The sequence below is a fragment of the Oncorhynchus nerka genome, linkage group LG13, assembly GCF_034236695.1.
Source record: "Oncorhynchus nerka isolate Pitt River linkage group LG13, Oner_Uvic_2.0, whole genome shotgun sequence".
NCBI classification, from domain to species: Eukaryota; Metazoa; Chordata; class Actinopteri; order Salmoniformes; family Salmonidae; genus Oncorhynchus; species Oncorhynchus nerka.
Window position 1 is genome coordinate 9,412,406 of NC_088408.1, and position 19,670 is coordinate 9,432,075.

Below are 19,670 nucleotides of genomic sequence, written 5' to 3' on the forward strand. Positions count from 1 at the left end.
CCCCTCACCTGGTTGTCTAGGTCTCAGTAAGGAACTATCCTCACCTGGTTGTCTAGATCTCAGTAAGGAACTCTCCTCACCTGGTTGTCTAGATCTCAGTAAGGAACTCTCCTCACCTGGTTGTCTAGGTCTCAGTAAGGAACTCCCCTCACCTGGTTGTCTATGTCTTAACTGAAAGGAAAAACCAGCAGACACCAGTCTCTCCATGGAATGAGTGACATCCCTGCCCTACGAGGTCCGGCACCTGCTGGTTCTGTTATACCTGATAATTAATTGCACCCACCTGGTTCCCAGATCTAAATCATTCCCTGATTAGAGGGGAACAAAGAAAAAAATAATGAAGTGGAACTGGCTTCGAGTGTGTGGGGTGTACAGAATCATTGCAGTTTCAGCTGTTTGAAGCTGTTGTACCAAAACCGAAAGTAAAAGACCCAAAAAACGAAACATACCGGGAACTATAGAAGTAGTGCACATAGAACAGCTCTACCGCTTCTTAGACTTGCTTTCAATAATAATGACAGATCTATAGCTCACATTTCTATGTGAATTTGGTTGAGTCGTCCAAATAAAGTGACATATTGCAGCTTTAAGAGTCAGATGAACTCATGGATACAATGTATGTCTCTGCCTTCAGTTTGAAGGAAGTTGCTAACTATACTTAGTGCAATTTCTAACAGCTAGCTGTTCCCATAGACTACCAGTCATTGTGCTAACGCAGGCCCACCCATGGCTACACCCCTGCCCACTCATTTGAAAATCCATAAATTAGGGCCTAATTTATTTATTTCAATTGATTGAGTTCCTTCTTTGAACTGTAACTCAGTAAAATCTTTTAAATTGCTGCATGCTGTGTTGCATTCATATTTGTGCTCAGTATACCTTCAAAATGCAAGCAGAGACATACAAATGGTATCCATGAGTATCCAAGCCTCTCAGTCGAAAATGTGTTGTTTTTAAAAAAAAAAAATTTTTGGGCAGCAGCGGGGCGCCGCGGCTAAATGAATATAGGATAAACACTGGTATATTACCTGAATAGGTATCTGTTCATTATAAATAGAGTACTATAACTATGAGTCATGACAACTCCAGAGTGGGGCTCTATAACTGTACTTTACCTGGATAGGTCTCTGTTGAAGACTGAGGCGGTCTGGCGGAGGAAGCTGTCAAGGCGTAGGGATCTCTCCAGGTGCTGAAGGTGAAGAGGCTTGGCCAGGCCTGATGACGACCATGCTGCCCCATCGCCGGCCTCTGCCTGCCCAGCCCCAGACGCCATGGAGGACTGAGACCTGTAGGCCCTACTAGGTAGGGATACTCACTGGGCGAGAGAAGGGGAGGACAAAAAGAGAAGTAGGAGTTTAGATGGAGAGAGAGTGATAAGAGAGAGCAACCAATGTGGAGGGTAGAGCAGAAGTTGTAATATTACAGCTAAAGATTGTGTGTGTTTTTCAGTCAGGACCTCCAAGTCGTCTCCATGACAGCTCGTCTCCGCATGCAACATAACACTGACATATGTTTGTGCAGAAATTAACAAAACAATGGAACCTTTCTAATGTGGGATATGAATATCCTCATTATCTCCAATCACAACTGTCAGTTCAGAAGATGTGAAAGGCCTGAAACAGAGAGAAAGAGCCACAAGTCACACACTGCACCACACCAATCAAAGCTGTCAAAATTGACTAATGAGCGTATTCCATCTGTGGACCTTCAAGCACTTTCATGTATCAGATTGAAAGAGCTTATGTTGAACTGATAAAAATGTGTTGAACTGTCGATAGAGGAAATTGAGTCTAAATATGCTTGAATAGGTATATACAGGCATGTTTTGTTTTTAATGTTTCAAGACCTCAAGTCAGAGGTTGGGGAAGGGTCTTAGGGGTGCTCTTTGACCCCAATCCTGAACCTAACCTATGGACTCATTAATGGGGCTCCCGGGTGGCGCAGCGGTCTAAGGCACTGCTAGAGGCGTCACTACAGACACCCTGGTTCGAATCCAGGCTGTATCACAACCGGCCGTGATTGGTGGCTCACAATAAGGTGGCTCACAATTGGCCCGGCGTCATCCGGGTTTGCCCGGTGTCATTGTAAATAAGAACTGACTTGCCTAAGTGAAATAAAGGTTATATGGTCACAACTCGTTTGAAATGTCCACAAATCCCCACAGGAGTATGAGGTTCATGCCACACAACACCAATCTGGATGTAAATACTTTGGTTCCCACTAACCTGTAAAAAGAAATGGGGACTTCTAGGTAACTTATATAAACAGAAACATATTTTTATTCAGGGAGATCCTTTGTCTGTCTATTGCAGGTGAGGGGGAAAATGTAGGTTTACTTAGTGGTTCAATCATAGAGATGATTGAGTGATAATGAGATCAGGTGTCTGCAAAGTGAATCAAGCCTCTGTACTACAATCTAGCTAACCTGAGTTACAATGTAGCTAGCCTGCCAGTAAACACTCAGAGCAAAGCACAACTGATGAATGAATGTTCAGCTAAATTAGCTAGCTAGCTGTCTAACTGAACGGGGAATTAGCTGGCTAGTTAACGCTAAAATGAACGTTTAGCCTGCAAGTTGCGATGCTACCATAATTTAGCTTACTAGCCTTAGCCTGTTAGCACTTAGCATTAGCTGTGTGGGCCAGCTAACCTCGTATGACATGTTAGCTAGCTGGCTAACGTTAGCTAGCTACCTACACAACACACGATATGACATGTATATCAAGGGTCAAGGTATGCAGCTACGTTAGCAAGGTAATTATATGTTGTGGTTAGAACAGGCATTGGCCAGCTGAATTCCTATTCAAAGAGCAGGTTAACTTTGACATATTTGACTGTCTGCTAACCCGGCCTTTGTTACATTTGAATGGCTAACTGTCAATCTTGATACGTTTCTGATCATTTTTGAATTAATTAGGTATGAAGTTCCCACTCACTCTTTTTGAGTTATTCAAATGGGTTCTGCCCCTTTAAGGCTACCAACCTTCGCTGGACATATGAGTATTTTAGTAATACAATTCATTTTGGAGTGATACACAACTTTGGCTTGTTTACAGCGAGAGGCCTAGGAATCTTTCCAGTACCTATCCGTCCCCTTGAATAGACACGAGGGTCGTGTCAGAAGCCTCTGTTTTCGGATCCCCGCGATCTAATTCTTTCTCCCTCCCGGCCATCTTACCCCATTGCTCCCTCACCATATTACCTCCGAAACACTTTCTCACCTTGGCCCCGTGTCCCCCTTTTGCGCTCTCTCGTAGCTGCTGCCGACTCTCAGTTCTCTGACTCCAAGATGGCGGGTCTAGGCAACGAGTGAGTCTGTGAGCTTTGGGTCGACAGCAGCAGAGAGGCGGCCACTTTCTGTAACTGAGGGAGCAGGGACACGGCGCCATGGCGAGGATAGAGCAGGGAACAGGCAAACTAATCGAATGCAGAGAGAGTGACGATTTCGTATCTGCCCCTCAAAGGAATCGCTGCGGAAATATAGCAACACAAACATTGTAACAAGTATTTTAGAGTCAGTTCTGGCGAGAGTTGCCCATAAGTAGTAGTTAAAATGATTTATGCGATATTATAGTTTGCGATCCGAACTCCATTGGTGGAGTCTGTTAATCCCGAAGATTACCGAGCTACATGTTACGTCACTCACAGGGGGGAAAGTCGTTACGAGTATCGCGAGCCTGTTATATTTTCCGGAAAATTGTGTAGATTTTATGACTGATTTGATATGAGCTATAAATGGCAAACAATGCACAAGTGTTACAGTGGAACTGTTTAGAAGTTAGAGCATAATCAATATGTACCCGATCCTGGTCCTCCTTAAGAAGCCTTGTGTGCGTGCATATGATGCTTTACTTTATCCCAAACAAACTTCACATTCACTTTCAATCTCATAGTTTACTATGCATTGATGACAGTGTAAACATTGAATTACTTGGCCAGTCCTCGTCAATTTATGCATATTTATGAGAGGAAGGCATCTCACTCAATCCCCTAAACCCACAATAAAATCCTCCAGGTGTCTTAAAATGACTTTGTATTTTCATATTCACCAGCCCAGCTTTCAGATTCTAAGACTCGTTTTATTTTATTTAACCTTTAACTAGGCAAGTCAGTAAAAAAATACATTCTTATTTTCAATGACGTTCTGCTCCGGCCAAACCCCGACGATGCTGGGCCAATTGTGCATCGCCCTATGGGACACCCAATCACAGCCGGATGTGATACAGCCTGGATTCGAACCAGGTACTATAGTGACGCCTCTTGCACTGAGACACAGTGCCTTAGACTGCCACACCACTCAGGAACCCATCAGAGGAATTCATAACATTCAGAATTCATAATAACATTCAAAACACTTGAAATAACAATTCCAAAGACAGAATTAAAGATTAGTTTAATTTTCATAGGTGCATTTTGCAAACCAAAAGTGGGTTACATTGACCTGATCTCAGATGTCACAACATAATAAACTGTCAGCCAATGAAACAGGTGTGAAGAAAGTTCTCATGATGTCATAAAGGACACTAATAACAAGAACTGTAGTTCTTTACATACCTTTTTATAGTACTATTCATGTCAATAGCCAGTGGAACTAACTAATACCAGAGAAGATTTATAAATATGCATTCAATTTCAGAGAACATTTCACAAGTGAATTTGTTAATTTAGACAGATGAGTGTAAAAGATAGTGAACTGATCTTGTAATGTTTAAATAAACCAAAGTGTGTGATCCTGACAGTGCAGTTTTTCTAAGCTTCGCAGAGAGAGAGAGTTTGTAGAATATATCATGTTACAGAGACACATATAGGGCTTATATAGGAGCGCCTGCATTCTTCCCCACTCCTGTGAGTATCCATCGCCCGGCACTGTGCAGCTGTGGCTGTACATCCCATTATCAAAGAGAATAACAGCTGATTTCCTGGCCTACAGTGTACACACTGGTCGGTTCCATTTCAGACAGCACCACGCTGCGCATTTCAGTCGTTTCACACAAGTCTATTTCACCTCTCATCGGTTCAGACAGTTAAAGCGCATTTCACTAATTTCAGACCTTTTTCAGTCAAATTTTCCCACCTCATATCAGGCAGTCCATTTCAGACCTAGCTCATTTCAGCTCCAAGCTTCCAACCATTTAACTCAGAGCCAGCTGGACTTCTCCTCCTCCAACTTCTGTGGATCAATAAACGGCTTGTCGATCGACTTGATCATCAGCTCGCCGCAGTACACACATTCAAACGCGATGATGTCATCGATGTCTGACTTGATTTGCTCACGGCTGACCCCAGCACTCTCTTTGCCCAGGCTGGCGGTGTCGCCCCCCTCCTCCTTCTCCTTGGGGGCGGGGCGGTGGCGAGACTTGGAGGTCTGAGTGGCTGCAGCCAACTTCTTCTGCAGCTCACCTAGTTTAGTCTGCTTGTAGGTGGACAGGTGAGGGGTCACCTGAGGAAAGATCCACCGTTACAGTATGTGAGGTGCATATATGGTGGTGAATAATAAAATGGGTATTTAACTCTTGAATCTCCTGAAGAGATAGATAGAGAAGATGTTTTTTGGGGATACCCCCTCTAACTAATTTTCCTTCTGTATGTAGTGTACATAATTTACAAATATATGTAGTAATTACCCAATGACTCTGTTTGCATTGTTACATTGTTAGCCATCTCTGTATGAAATAGGGTCAAAGGTTAAGGTAAAATGGTGTGCTACTGACCTACTGGTATATATATATATCTTTAGGCAACTGTTCTTGAAATAGGGTCAAGGGTCAAATAAAACAGATTTGCACACTGACCTCCAGGAAGAGGCAGTCGTAGTGGAACATGTGACCACAGAGGAACAGATAGAAGGGTCTGTTGAGGAGGGGGAAGTCACAGGCAGCACATTTCTCCTGGTTCTCCACCACCCCGTATTTGTTCCTCATCTCCTGGATGTCCTCTCTGATCCGCTTGGCGCTCTCTGTCGCCTCCTCCATCTCCTGCTTCAGCTCGTCTATATGCTGGTTGTACTCCTCTAAAGAGCTGCATATAGCCTCCTGCAGGGAAGAAGGGATATAGCTTTGTCAACTTAACATTTTCCTACATGGGGAAATTTGTTTGGTTCCAACTCATCATATACACATATGCTCGTGATTTGCCTGGTACAATGAAACCAATGGAAGTCACAAAAGTGCAAGCTCTGAGGTAAATGAAACGCACCTCAAAAAAACACTGAACTTAAGTATATAACCTAGGTAGTATACTAGACCCAGGTCTGATTACTACTCTGTTGTGTGTAGAAGTGTCTTTGGGCTTAAGAAAAGCTCATATATATATATATATATATCCAATGTATTTTCTTAAACACTACAACCTTGAAGTGGTCTATGGTGACGAAGTCCGGGAAGAAGGGCAGGATGTCTTCTATCTTGAGCAGGTTACAGCTGGACAGGCAGTTCATGGCCTTCTTCACATCCTTCTCCTCTTGCACCACGTGACGAGCGATCTTCAGCCACAACTTCTTCCTCAACTCCTCGTCATCCTCAGGCAGGTCAGCACATGACTTGGCCAGGTCCACATCCACCTGGAATAATAATAATAATAATTTATTATTATTATTTACTGTGTCCCTTTCGGGAAATATATCTTGAATCTCCACAGCACAGCTGGGAGAGGGAGAGCACAGGAGGAAAGTCACACCAGTTGGTTTAGGAAGGTTTTGTCCCCCCCCCCCCCCCTCAGTGCTGTGTGTAGCCAAAATAACAACATGCATGCCCTTTCAGACCCTGATTTAACATACAGTGCCCCCTTCTAATTTTCTCAATTTTTGCACATTTTTAATACTGAATGTTAGATTTTTAACCAAAACCAAATATTAGATACATGAGGACCCTGAGTTTACAAATAACCCCTCAAACATTGGATGACATTATGCCTGGCAAATAAAACCTAACGCTGAATTCCACAGTAAGAACCTTAAACCAACGGTCAAGCACGGTGGTGGTAGTGTGATGGTTTGGGGATGTTTTGCTACCTCAGGACCTGGACGACTCGCCTTAATAGAAGGAACCATGAATTCGGCTCTGTATCAGAGAATTCTACAGGATAATGTCAGGCTGTCAGTCTGAGTTGAATCTGTAGAGCAGCTGGTTACATGAAACAAGCAGTTCATGCTTGAAAACCCACAAAAGTCACTGAGTTAAAGCACTTCTGCATGGATGAGTGGACAAAATTCCTCCACAGTGACATGAGAGACTGATCAACAACTACAGGAAGCGTTTGGTTGAAGTCATTGCAGCTAAAGGTGGCACAACCAGTTATTGAGTGTAAAGGGGTAATTACTTTTTCCACACAGGGGCATTTGTTGTTGCATAAATTAAATAAGTATATAATTGTTGTGTTTATTTGTTCTAATATTAGGTTTTGGTTGAATATCTGATAACTCAGCCACACAAAAAATATGCAAAAGCAGAGAAAATTTGAGAAACTTAGAAAAGGAGGCAAATACTCCTTCACAGCGCTGTGTATTGAGTGTACAAAACATTAGGAACACCTGCTCTTTCCATGACAGACTGACCAGGAGCCCTTATTGAGGTCACTTCTTTAAATACACTTCAAATCAGTGTAGATTGAGGGGAGGTGACAAGTTAAAGAAGGATTTTTAAGCCTCGAGACAATTGAGACATGGATTGCGTATGCGTGCCATTCAGAGGGTGAACAGGCAAGACAAAAGATTGAATTGTCTTTGAACAAGGTATGGTAGTAGGTGCCAGGCGCAATGGTTTGTTTAAGGACTGCAACGCAGTTAATAAAAAATAAAATAAAAAAAGAATTAAATGCTCAACAGTTTCCCATGTGCATCAAGAATGGTCCACCACCCGAAGGACATCCAGCCAACTTGACACAACTGTGTGGAAGCCTTGGAGTCAACATGGGCCATCATCCCTGTAGAACGCTTTCGACACCTTGTAAAGTCCAAGCCTCGACGAAATCAAGGGTTTTCAGAGGGCAGAAAGGGGTGTGACTCCATTTTAGGAAGGTATTCCTAATGTTTTGTCGACTAGCACTTTGACTTTCAGATAACGTATAAGATGGGGGGGGGGTAAGCTCACTATTTGCACTTCCACTTTAAATCTAGCATGTGTGGCTGTTACAACATCCTGCCAATATTACATCGTCAACAATTAGCTACATATTCATCAAAACACTAGCCAAGATCCTCACTTGCAAGGCCAGATCGACAGCTTCCTCATACAGCTCCATGATCTTATAGACCAGAACGCAGGCCTGGAGGTAACCATGTTCAGCACACAGCCTCAGGGTGTACTTTAAGTCATAGTGGATGTAGGACACGTGGGTACCAGCCTGTCAATAATAATAAAAACAACACAAATAAAAGAATAAATTAACAATTCATGTATATTTGATCAAGATACCCAAGAACACTTACCAAAGGAAACTAAGTATACAATAGCAAATATAGGGCAAAACGTGACATTACTAAAAATAAAAAATAAAAGTACATTATACAATTATCAATCGACATATGGTTTGAGTCCCTATGGGTCCTGGTCAACAGTAGTGTACTATAGAGGGAACAGGATATCATTTGGGACGGCCACAACCTTGAACCTACCTGTTCCAGGTACAACAAGAGACTATCAGGTTTGTACTTGGCGTAGAGAGACAGCAGGTAGTTGTGTATGGCCTCTTCTGTCACAGTGAGCTGGTAGACACAGAACTCCATGTAACGGATGGTCTCGTTGACCTGTTGTGTTGAGCCCATCTGACTGTAGTTGACCAGGGCTGGGATCAGCTTCTTAGGTTCCAGCCTGGAACCCATCTGGATCCAGGCGTCCACCACCTTATGATTGAGGTATATTTATTATTTTATTTAACCTTTATTTAACTAGGCAAGAATATTTATTATTCATTCAATTTCCCTTTCACAAATACACATAGGCACTTCACATGCCATAAAAATGGACAATCGAGTATGGTATTGTATTTCAAACTCAATTAAAAAATACAATACTTCAGTTAAGAACAAATTGTTATGTACTTGAACACAGACAACAACAAAAACATTTCAATGCAAGCAGATAAAATCATTGCACCACCTTCTTAGGTATGTGTTGCATGAGGATGGGAGAGAACTTATAGAAGAGCTTCTCGTCGCAGTGCTTAGAGAGCACCTCCAGGGCGGCGCTATAGTCATCATGCTGACAGTGATGGGAGATCACCCTCTCATAGTCCTAGAGAGATACATAGACAGATTCTTTCATGTCAAACAGCAGCAGACAATAATACATACTTTAGAAAACTGAAAATAAAGTCAGCAGCCATAAAGGGGCCCTAAACATGCCACATCATTAGAGACCACCAAAAGAGACCACTCTAAATGGCACAATACAACACCATGCATGAATAGCAGGGCTGGGGTCAATTGTATTTTTATTCCAGACAATTCAGGAAGTACACTGAAATTCCAATTCCGATTCCCTTCAATGCTTTTCAAATTAGGAACATTTTGAATTGGAATTTGTATTACTTTCTGAATTGACTGGAAAGGAAATTGAGCCCCAAGCCTGGATAAAGAGCATCAACAGATACCTGCATGATGACAGAGAAGTAGACCATGTCGTCCACGTTGCCGTGGCTAGCCAGCAGGTCATAGATGGTCGTTCGGTTGTTATAGAGACACTCCTTGTGTTTGGAGCTACTGAAGAACTTCCGGAACTCATCACGCGTCTCCTGGAACACCCCACGTTTCCCCTCGTCTGATTGGAGAAGCCCCAGGTGGTTCAGGTAAAGCTCAGTCAGCCAAGTGACCAGTAGGGTGATCTGGGTCTTCTCACTCTGTTTCAATCAATCACTCAAATCAATCTTTATTGTCCCCAGAAGAAATGTTACTTTGCAAACAGGGGTAACATGATGAAAAAAAGTATAAAATATGTTGAAAACAGACCACACAAAAGACAAACTATCTGGCAGGTTGAGAAGAGAGCAGAAGACAAGCTTCCGTTGCTCACTGTTACAGACAATAAAGTTGTATGGTTTTGAATTGTAAAAACTTAGGTCACAAAAACATCATATACCTGTTTTAAATTATTGAGTTTCTTCAGCAGGAACTCTTTCAGAGCCTCGTCCTGTTTTGCCTCGATAAACTTCAAAGCAATCTCTTCGAAGTAGTTCTGGGTCAGAGCGTAGCATTTAGCGCTCTCCAAGTAGCGTTTGTTCTGGAAGCAGTGCTCTGCCTCCTTAGCCAGGACCATGTCCATGCACTCTGGCCGGTCCCGGCAGTACTCCTTAGCCAGGTCAAACTTGTTCATGCTCATGTACATCTGCCACACATCCCTGGCTTCTCTCTGGATGTGGTATCTGGATTGAGGAAGAAAAAAAAACGTACCGTCACACTCACTTTGTCTGTTCTTTGTAGTCTGATTCCACAGATGACCGTTAAACCGTGTTCAGCCACTAACGGCAGAGCTAGTCTGATTCCACAGATGACAGTTAGACCTTGTTCAGTCACTAACGGCAGAGCTAGTCTGATTCCACAGATTTTTGGCTATTGTTTTAAAAAAAAATAATGACTGCCAGATGAAAGTTTTGTCGATCTTTTGATTGAATGCACTAATTGTAAGTCTCTCTGGGCACGAGTGTCTGTTAAAATGACTAAAAAACGAAATGTCATGTAAACGAACCTGAAGACAGCCTTCTCAGTATAGATCCACACCAGGCCTCCTGCTAGGTCTTTGATCATCTTCTTCAGAGTGCCGAACTTATCAGGAAACACATCCTCGTACACCACCTGTCAACCAATCAATCAATCCATTTCATCTATTCATAAAAAAAGGGGGCCCAGTCAAAAGCAGTGCACTAAATCATACTACATTTTATTGGTCCCGTAAACATATTTTGCATATGTTATCGCAGGTGCAGCGAAATGCTTATTTTTCTAGCTCTAACAGTGCAGTAATACCTAACAATACCTAACACCAATTGTGCAAGTTCTCCCACTTAAAAAGATGAGAGAGGCCTGTAATTTTCATCATAGGTACACTTCAACTATGACAGACAAAATTAGGGGGAAAAAAATCCAGAAAATCACATTGTAGGATTTTTAATAAATTTATTTGCAAATTATGGTGGAAAATAAGTATTTGGTCACCTACAAACAAGCAAGATTTCTGAAAATTACAGGCCTCTCTTATCTTTTTAAGTGGGAGAACTTGCACAATTGGTGGCTGACTAAATACTTTTTTGCCCCACTGTATATAGGATGAGCCTTGACTAGAATACAGTATATACCTATGAAGTGGGTAAATCTGTATGTAAACATTCGAGTGACCAGTGTTCAATGACTATGTACATAGGGCAGTAGTCTCTAAGGTTCAGGGCAGAGTACTGGCTGGAGGCCAGCTAGTTTTGACTATTTAACATTCAGGTTGCCTGGAGATAGAAGCGGTTTTTCAGTCTCTTGGTCACAGCTTTGATACACCTGTACCATCTCTGCCTTCTAGGTGGTAGCGGGGTGAACCGTGGCTCGGGTATCTGACCATAAAGGATATTCTTGGTCTTCCTGTGACACCGGGTGCTGTAGATGTCCTAGAGGGCAGGCAGTTTGCCCCCGGTGGTGCGTTGGACCGACCACCTCTCCAGGACCCATTTGCAAGGTTCAGACCCAGGGCCGAAGCTTAATGATGAGCTGGGAGGGTGCTATGGTGTTGAATGCTGAGCTGTATTCGATGAACAGCATTTTTACACAGGTATTCCTCTTGTCCAAATGGGATAGGGCATTGTGCAGTGTGATGGCAATTGCGTCATCTGTGGACCGGTTGGGGCATTATGCTCCTTAACTAGCCTCTCAAAGGACTTCATGATGACGTAAGTGAGTGCTACGGGGCAATAGTCATTTAGTTCTGTGGACCTGTTGGGGCATTATGCTCCTTAACTAGCCTCTCAAAGGACTTCATGATGACGTAAGTGAGTGCTACGGGGCAATAGTCATTTAGTTCCGTTACCTTTGCTTTCTTAGATACAGAAACAATGGTGGACATATTGAAGCAAGTGGGGACAACAGACTGGGATGGGGAGAGATTGAATATGTCCATTAACATTCCAGCCAGCTGGTCTGGATCTGCTCTGAGGACACGGCTGGGGACGCTGTCTGGGCCGGCAGCCTTGCGAGGGTTAACACGCTTAAATGTGATACTCATGGAGAACGAGAGCTCACAGTCCTCAGGAGCGATGGTGGCCTTTTTGCTTGAAGCTGGCAATTTTTTTTTTTAATATAATCTGTGATTGTCTGGAGCAATGTTCCCTGTAATTGTTTTCAGCACTGAGCATATTTCTGGTCTGCTGAGCACAAACTGGAACATTGTGTGCAATTCTGGCACGCGTTTACTGTGAACACTGAGGCTGTACCCGCTTTAAGTTACTGTGAACACTGAGGCTGTACCCGCTTTAAGTTACTGTGAACACGGAGGCTGTACCCGCTTTAAGTTACTGTGAACACGGAGGCTGTACCCGCTTTAAGTTACTGTGAATACTGAGGCTGTACCCGCTTTAAGTTACTGTGAACACTGAGGCTGTAGCCGCTTTAAGTTACTGTGAACACGGAGGCTGTACCCACTTTAAGTTAGTTATAACAGTGGCAAAGTAGGCTACTGTGGCTATTTGATCATAATGTAGGCCTACCGGAGTGACCTACCATCAAAAACAATGGAGAGAAATATATACCATAACATTTTTAACATGGAAATAGCAGGTATATCATTCAGCCTACAGGAGCAGACAATGTGTGGTGTTCAATGTAGTCCTACTTTACATGAGACTTTTGGGGGGAAAAAACATGCAGAGTTTGACTTTAACCTGTTTATCCACTTGTCCTTCAGACAAGGAGGTGACTGAAAATGTGTTTGATGCAAGAAACCACTTTACAAAATTAATTATTATTCCCATACCATTATTTAGAACTAGGAATGAGATATAGTCCTTGGTTCACTCCAGACCTGTCTGCCCTTGATCAGCACAAAAATATCCTGTGGCGTTCTGCATTAGCATCGAATAGCCCCCGTGATATGCAACTTTTCAGGGAAGTTAGGAACAAATATGCACAGGCAGTTAGGAAAGCTAAGTCTAGCTTTTTCAAACATACATTTGCATCCTGTAGTACTAACTCAAAAGAGTTCTGGGACACTGTAAAGTCCGTGGAGAATAAGAGCACCTCCACCTGGCTACCCCTACCCCGGTCAACTGCCCGGCACCCTCCACAGCAACCCGCCAAAGCCCCCACCTTTTCTCCTTTACCCAAATCCAGATAGCTGATGTTCTGAAAGAGCTGCAAAATCTGGACCCCTACAAATCAGCCGGGCTAGACAATCAGGACCCTCTCTTTCTAAAATGATCTGCCTAAATTGTTGCAACCCCTATTACTAGCCTGTTCAACCTCTTTCGTGTCGTCTGAGATTCCCAAAGATTGGAAAGCTGCCGAGGTCATCCCCCTCTTCAAAGGGGGAGACACTCTAGACCCAAACTGCTACAGACCTATATCTATCCTACCCTGTCTTTCTAAGGTCTTCGAAAGCCAAGTCAACAAACAGATTACTGACCATTTCGAATCCCACCGTACCTTCTCCACTATGCAATCTGGTTTCAGAGCTGGTCATGGGTGCACCTCAGCCACGCTCAAGGTCCTAAACGATATCATAACCGCCATAGATAAGAGACATTACTGTGCAGCCGTATTCATCGCCCTGGCCAAGGCTTTCAACTCTGTCAATCACCACATTCTTATTGGCAGACTGGACAGCCTTGGTTTCTCAAATGATTGCCTCGCCTGGTTTACCAACTACTTCTCTGATAGAGTTCAGTGTGTCAAATCGGAGGGCCTGTTGTCCAGACCTCTGACAGTCTCTATGGGGGTGCCACAGGGTTCATTCCTCGGGCCGACTCTTTTCTCTGTATATATCAATGATGTCGCTCTTGCTGCTGGTGATTCCCTGATCCACCTCTACGCAGACGACATCATTCTGTATACTTCTGGCCCCCTCTTTGGACACTGTGTTAGCTAACCTCCAGACAAGCTTCAATGCCATACAACTCTCCTTCCGTGGCCTCCAACTGCTCTTAAACGCAAGTAAAACTAAATGCATGCTATTCAACCGATCACTGACCATACCTGCTCGCCCGTCCAGCATCACTACTCTGGACGGCTCTGACTTAGAATATGTGGACAACTACAAATACCTAGGTGTCTGGTTAGACTGTAAACTCTCCTTCCAGACTCACATTAAGCATCTCCAATCCAAAATTGAATCTAGAATTGGCTTCCTATATCGCAACAAAGCATCCTTCACTCGTGCTGCCAAACATACCCTCGTAAAACTGACCATCCTACCGATCCTCGACTTCGGTGATGTCATCTATAAAATAGCCTCCAACACTCTACTCAACAAACTGGATGCAGTCTATCACAGTGCCATTCGTTTTGTCACCAAAGCCCCATACACTACCCACCATTGCGACCTGTAAGCTTTCGTTGGTTGGCCCTCGCTTCATACTCGTTGCCAAACCCACTGGCTACAGGTCATCTACAAGTCTCTGCTAGGTAAAGCCCCACCTTATCTCAGCACCCACTCATAGCAGCACCCACTCATAGCACGTGCTCCAGCAGGGATATCTCACTGGTCACCATAGCAGCACCCACTCGTAGCACGTGCTCCAGCAGGGATATCTCACTGGTCACCCCCAAAGCCAATTCCTCCTTTGGTCGTCTTTCCTTCCAGTTCTCTGCTGCCAATGACTGGAACAAACTGCAAAAATCTCTGAAGCTAGAGACTCGCATCTCCCTCACTAGCTTTAAGCACCGGCTGTCAGAGCAGCTCACAGATCACTGCACTTGTACATAGCCCATCTGTAAACAGGCCATTTATCTACCTACCTCATCCCCATACAGTATTTATTTATCTTGCTCTTTTGCACCCCAGTATTTCTACTTTGCACATTAATCTTCTGCACATATACCATTCCAGTGTTTAATATTATATTACATTGATTCGAGCACAATTCCCACGGTAAAGGGGAAACGTTGAATATGTTAACTAAAAGTTCAATCTCACACACCATAATGCTCTCTGCCCTTTCATGGGCTCATCGGGAATTGCTCACCACAATGTTCTGAGTTCCCAGGAAGACATTTGCGGCAGAAATGAGTAGCATGCCCTGCTGGCTGTGTACTGGGATAGAAAGTAGATATATTTTGGTGCAGTGAGAGAGGGAACGAGAGAGAGAGAGAGACAGAGGGAGAGAGAGGAGAGAGACAGAGGGGAGAAAGAGAGAGAGAGAGTCCGATGGGAGCTGCGCACGCCTGCAGCTCAGAGGGAACATTGGTCTGGAGTCCCTGCCTGAGCCGTTGAATTTCGACTCCACTTTTCTGAACTGTTGTTTTTCCACTGATTGCCTTATCGAGGTCATAGCTGGTCTGTTTGTACACATCCATGTTCCCAGTCACCTTGCTGTGGTTAAATGTGGTGGTTTCAGTTTTATGCTAATATTTCCATCTGTCACAGTTTTTGGTTAGGATAAGTCCTAATCTTCTCAGTGGGAACAACATTCTCTATTAGGGATGCACGATATATCGATGAACATATCGCAATCGGACGATATTAGCTAAATATGTCAACATCGATATCGGCCCGATGTCTAGTTTAACGGCAATGTTAAAAATCGACGTCAAAGCTACCAAACAGACTTAAATAATGTAGGAACGTGACGTAATGACGCCGTGTAAAATGTAGCGCTACACGTGCAACACAGCATTCCGAACCTCGTCCACAATGTCTGCTGTGTGGATCGAGAAGTCAACAAGTCCAGCAGTCATTTGAAAGAGTAAGAACATTTCAGAGAGACAACTCAAAGGCGAAATCCATTAATAATAATAGTGGAATTCATTGCCCTTGACAGTCAACTGTTCTCTGTCGCGGGTGAAGTTGGCTTTCGCCGAATGGTTGAGCACCGGGACAACACTACCAAACGCACTATTTTTCAGATGTTGCCCTACCGGAGTTACACAGTAATAGCGTCACTGCTATTAGCTTCATGACTTACATACTATGGGACGCCGTTTGTGTCTTTGCGTGTGAAAAAAAAAAAGACACAGTAGCACTGTCAAAGCTGTACAACAAGTCTGCAAACAAGCAAACAGCGGCCACGAACGATGTGATTTACAAAACCGCGTTGGTAATAAAGCGTTATTGGTTCGACCGCAACTTCTGGGGTAGCTAGCTAGCTTTTAGCTTGGTACCTAGCTAGCACCAATACAACCAGCCTGAAAACAATGACCAGTAGAACCTGCAGTCATTTTCATTATTCTTAGCAATGATTTAAGAATCCTTGTGAGTAACTATTAGCTAGGTTGCCACTTGTTGTTCGCCTATTGAAATTTAACGTCAATAGCTAGCCAGCTACTTAACCCGGTTGCCCAAAGCTAACGTTATAAGCAGCCAGCTAGCTTCATCTGGCTATTGAGGCCCACCCGGACCAGGTTATGTGTTGTGAAGCTAGCCACAATAAGGATTAGGTACAGTAGTGGAATTTGCAGTTTGGCTTCAAAGTAAAAGTACGTCATTGACAGTGAAGCAATTGAATAGAAATAGAATTATGCCCTACTTTAATTTTGAAGGCTAACCCAAAAGTTCACTATTGTGGCTAATCCTTATTGTGGCTAGCTTCACATAGATGGGTCCGGCCATTAATCAAATAAGAACTGTATTATAAATTGGGTGATTTTAGATGATGACACCTAGCTATAAAGTTAGCTAGCTAGCGATAGCTAGTGAAACAGATTAAGTCGTGTTTTATGACACATCAAATAGTGTTATTTAACATGTATCTTTTTTGACACGCAAAGACCCAAACGGCGTTCCATAGAAATCCTGGTTGAGAATGAAACGACTTGACAACGAAACAGCACAGCAAGTAAATGAAAGAAATAGGTTTTGATGAAGTTTTACTGGTAATGGAGACATACTTAAATGCCAACAAAATAACTTGTGTGTGTGTGTGTGTGTGTAACCTTTATTTAACTAGGCAAGTCATTTAAGAACAAATTCGTATTTACAATGACGGCCCGGACGACACTGGGCCAATTGTGCTCCGCCCTATGGGACTCCCAATCACGGCCAGATGTGATACAGCTTGGATTCGAACCAGGGACTGTAGTGACGCCTCTTGCACTGCGTCCATGTGTGTGTGTTAACTATTAGAACGCTTAAAAAGGCCGCAAAAATGTTACATTTCGATATCGTTTTTTTGGGGGGGAGGGCAAGGAAAATATTGGATATCAGTATCGGCCTAAAACATCATATCGGTGCATCACTATTCTCTATGCCTACATCAATACTATTCTCAGAGGCAACCCGGAACATTTCCCTGTCCGTGTCATCAAAACAATCTTGAAGCATAGATTCCGATTGGTCAGACCAAGAGTTCATCGTAGTGCAGTACTTCATAGTGTTACGGGGCGATAGAGCACAATATGAGGAATAGGGTGCTATTTTGGAAGATTTTAATGGTTTAAAAAAAAACATATTTTGTTTTACATCAGCAGTTTTCACAAACATGCTTTTACAGTGACCTGGCCTACACCTTTTACAGTAACCTGGCCTACACCTTTTACAGTGACCTGGCCTACACCTTTTACAGTAACCTGGCCTACACCTTTTACAGTAACCTGGCCTACACCTTTTACAGTAACCTGGCCTACACCTTTTACAGTGACCTGGCCTACACCTTTTACAGTAACCTGGCCTACACCTTTTACAGTAACCTGGCCTACACCTTTTACAGTGACCTGGCCTACACCTTTTACAGTGACCTGGCCTACACCTTTTACAGTAACCTGGCCTACACCTTTTACAGTGACCTGGCCTACACCTTTTACAGTGACCTGGCCTACACCTTTTACAGTGACCTGGCCTACACCTTTTACAGTGACCTGGCCTACACCTTTTACAGTAACCTGGCCTACACCTTTTACAGTAACCTGGCCTACACCTTTTACAGTAACCTGGCCTACACCTTTTACAGTAACCTGGCCTACACCTTTTACAGTAACCTGGCCTACACCTTTTACAGTAACCTGGCCTACACCTTTTACAGTAACCTGGCCTACACCTTTTACAGTAACCTGGCCTACACCTTTTACAGTAACCTGGCCTACACCTTTTACAGTAACCTGGCCTACACCTTTTACAGTAACCTGGCCTACACCTTTTACAGTAACCTGGCCTACACCTTTTACAGTAACCTGGCCTACACCTTTTACAGTAACCTGGCCTACACCTTTTACAGTAACCTGGCCTACACCTTTTACAGTAACCTGGCCTACACCTTTTACAGTAACCTGGCCTACACCTTTTACAGTAACCTGGCCTACACCTTTTTTTAGTGACCTGGCCTACACCTTTTACAGTAACCTGGCCTACACCTTTTACAGTAACCTGGCCTACACCTTTTACAGTAACCTGGCCTACACCTTTTACAGTAACCTGGCCTACACCTTTTACAGTAACCTGGCCTACACCTTTTACAGTGACCTGGCCTACACCTTTTACAGTGACCTGGCCTACACCTTTTACAGTGACCTGGCCTACACCTTTTACAGTGACCTGGCCTACACCTTTTACAGTGACCTGGCCTACACCTTTTACAGTGACCTGGCCTACACCTTTTACAGTGACCTGGCCTACACCTTTTACAGTGACCTGGCCTACACCTTTTACAGTGACCTGTAACCAAAGACTAAGCAGAAGCAGACAGAGGCCCACCTGTCCGTACGTGTCCGTGCGTGTGTGTGACCCCACCTGTCCGTGCGTGTGTGTGCGTGTGTGACCGTGCGTGTCCGTGCGTGTGTGTGTGTGACCCTACCTGTCCGTGCGTGTCCGTGCGTGTGTGTGCGTGTGTGACCCAACCTGTCCGTGCGTGTGTGTGTGTGACCCTACCTGTCCGTACGTGTCCGTCCGTGCGTGCCTGTGTGTGACCCTACCTGTCCGTTGAGGGTGCAGATGGCCTTGACGCGGTCGGGGAGGAGGAGTAGAAAGTGGAACTGAGTCAACACGATGGAGATGGGCTTGTTGAAACTGAAGTCTATGTCTGGGGTGTAGTCCCACACCTGGTGGAGAGAGGGAAGAGAGAGAGAACGTATTATTTTATTTATTTATCAGTGCTTCAGCTATATGAATTTCAGTACAATATAATTATTTTGAAAGACAACTGACAAAATGTATTTAAGGGAGCTTACCTCTACAACACATCAAACCTGAAAGTACACTAGCCTAAATACTGAGCACTATATAATAGCATAACAACGGTACCTGCACATCACTGAGCACTGAGTCCGGCCTGATGTAGTCCAGCTGACCGTAGAGAACTCCATTACCCATCATCCATGCGAAGGCCTTGGGGCAGGACCTGAGCTTGGAGGTGTAGAAGGTGATCTCACTGTAGCCCATGTTAAACGGAAACTCCTGGAAGCTGGGCAGAAGCTCCTAGTAGTAGACATAGCACATTATAAAGCCATGTTCACAAGACATAAAGGGTTCATAGACGGTCCTGGAAGCTGGGCAGCAGCTCCTAGTAGTAGACATAGCACATTATAAAGCCATGTTCACAAGACATAAAGGGTTCATAGA

At 43.8% G+C, this 19,670-nt stretch overlaps 2 protein-coding genes across 3 annotated transcripts in view; both read right to left on the reverse strand.

Moving 5' to 3' along the window:
- The window catches only part of ino80 (INO80 complex ATPase subunit), a 99,999-nt gene extending 96,612 nt beyond the window's left edge, over window positions 1–3,387 (reverse strand). The window contains exons 1-3 of one of the 2 annotated variants that reach the window (XM_065026181.1): window positions 3,222–3,387; window positions 1,543–1,613; window positions 1,116–1,315 (exon numbers count right to left, since the gene is read on the reverse strand). In XM_065026181.1, coding sequence (XP_064882253.1) covers window positions 1,116–1,273 — 158 coding nt within the window. In that variant the 5' untranslated portion in view covers window positions 1,274–1,315; window positions 1,543–1,613; window positions 3,222–3,387. The other variant, XM_065026182.1, reaches the window with a different exon arrangement.
- A 989-nt stretch (window positions 3,388–4,376) lies between these two features.
- The window catches only part of LOC115122640 (vacuolar protein sorting-associated protein 18 homolog), a 29,033-nt gene continuing 13,739 nt past the window's right edge, over window positions 4,377–19,670 (reverse strand). Inside the window, exons 6-16 of the mRNA XM_065026183.1 lie at window positions 19,353–19,526; window positions 19,025–19,150; window positions 10,680–10,786; window positions 10,074–10,356; window positions 9,589–9,834; window positions 9,096–9,230; window positions 8,612–8,839; window positions 8,200–8,340; window positions 6,350–6,559; window positions 5,793–6,032; window positions 4,377–5,440 (exon numbers count right to left, since the gene is read on the reverse strand). Coding sequence (XP_064882255.1) covers window positions 5,138–5,440; window positions 5,793–6,032; window positions 6,350–6,559; window positions 8,200–8,340; window positions 8,612–8,839; window positions 9,096–9,230; window positions 9,589–9,834; window positions 10,074–10,356; window positions 10,680–10,786; window positions 19,025–19,150; window positions 19,353–19,526 — 2,193 coding nt within the window. The 3' untranslated portion in view covers window positions 4,377–5,137. The remainder of the gene's footprint in view (window positions 5,441–5,792; window positions 6,033–6,349; window positions 6,560–8,199; window positions 8,341–8,611; window positions 8,840–9,095; window positions 9,231–9,588; window positions 9,835–10,073; window positions 10,357–10,679; window positions 10,787–19,024; window positions 19,151–19,352; window positions 19,527–19,670) is intronic.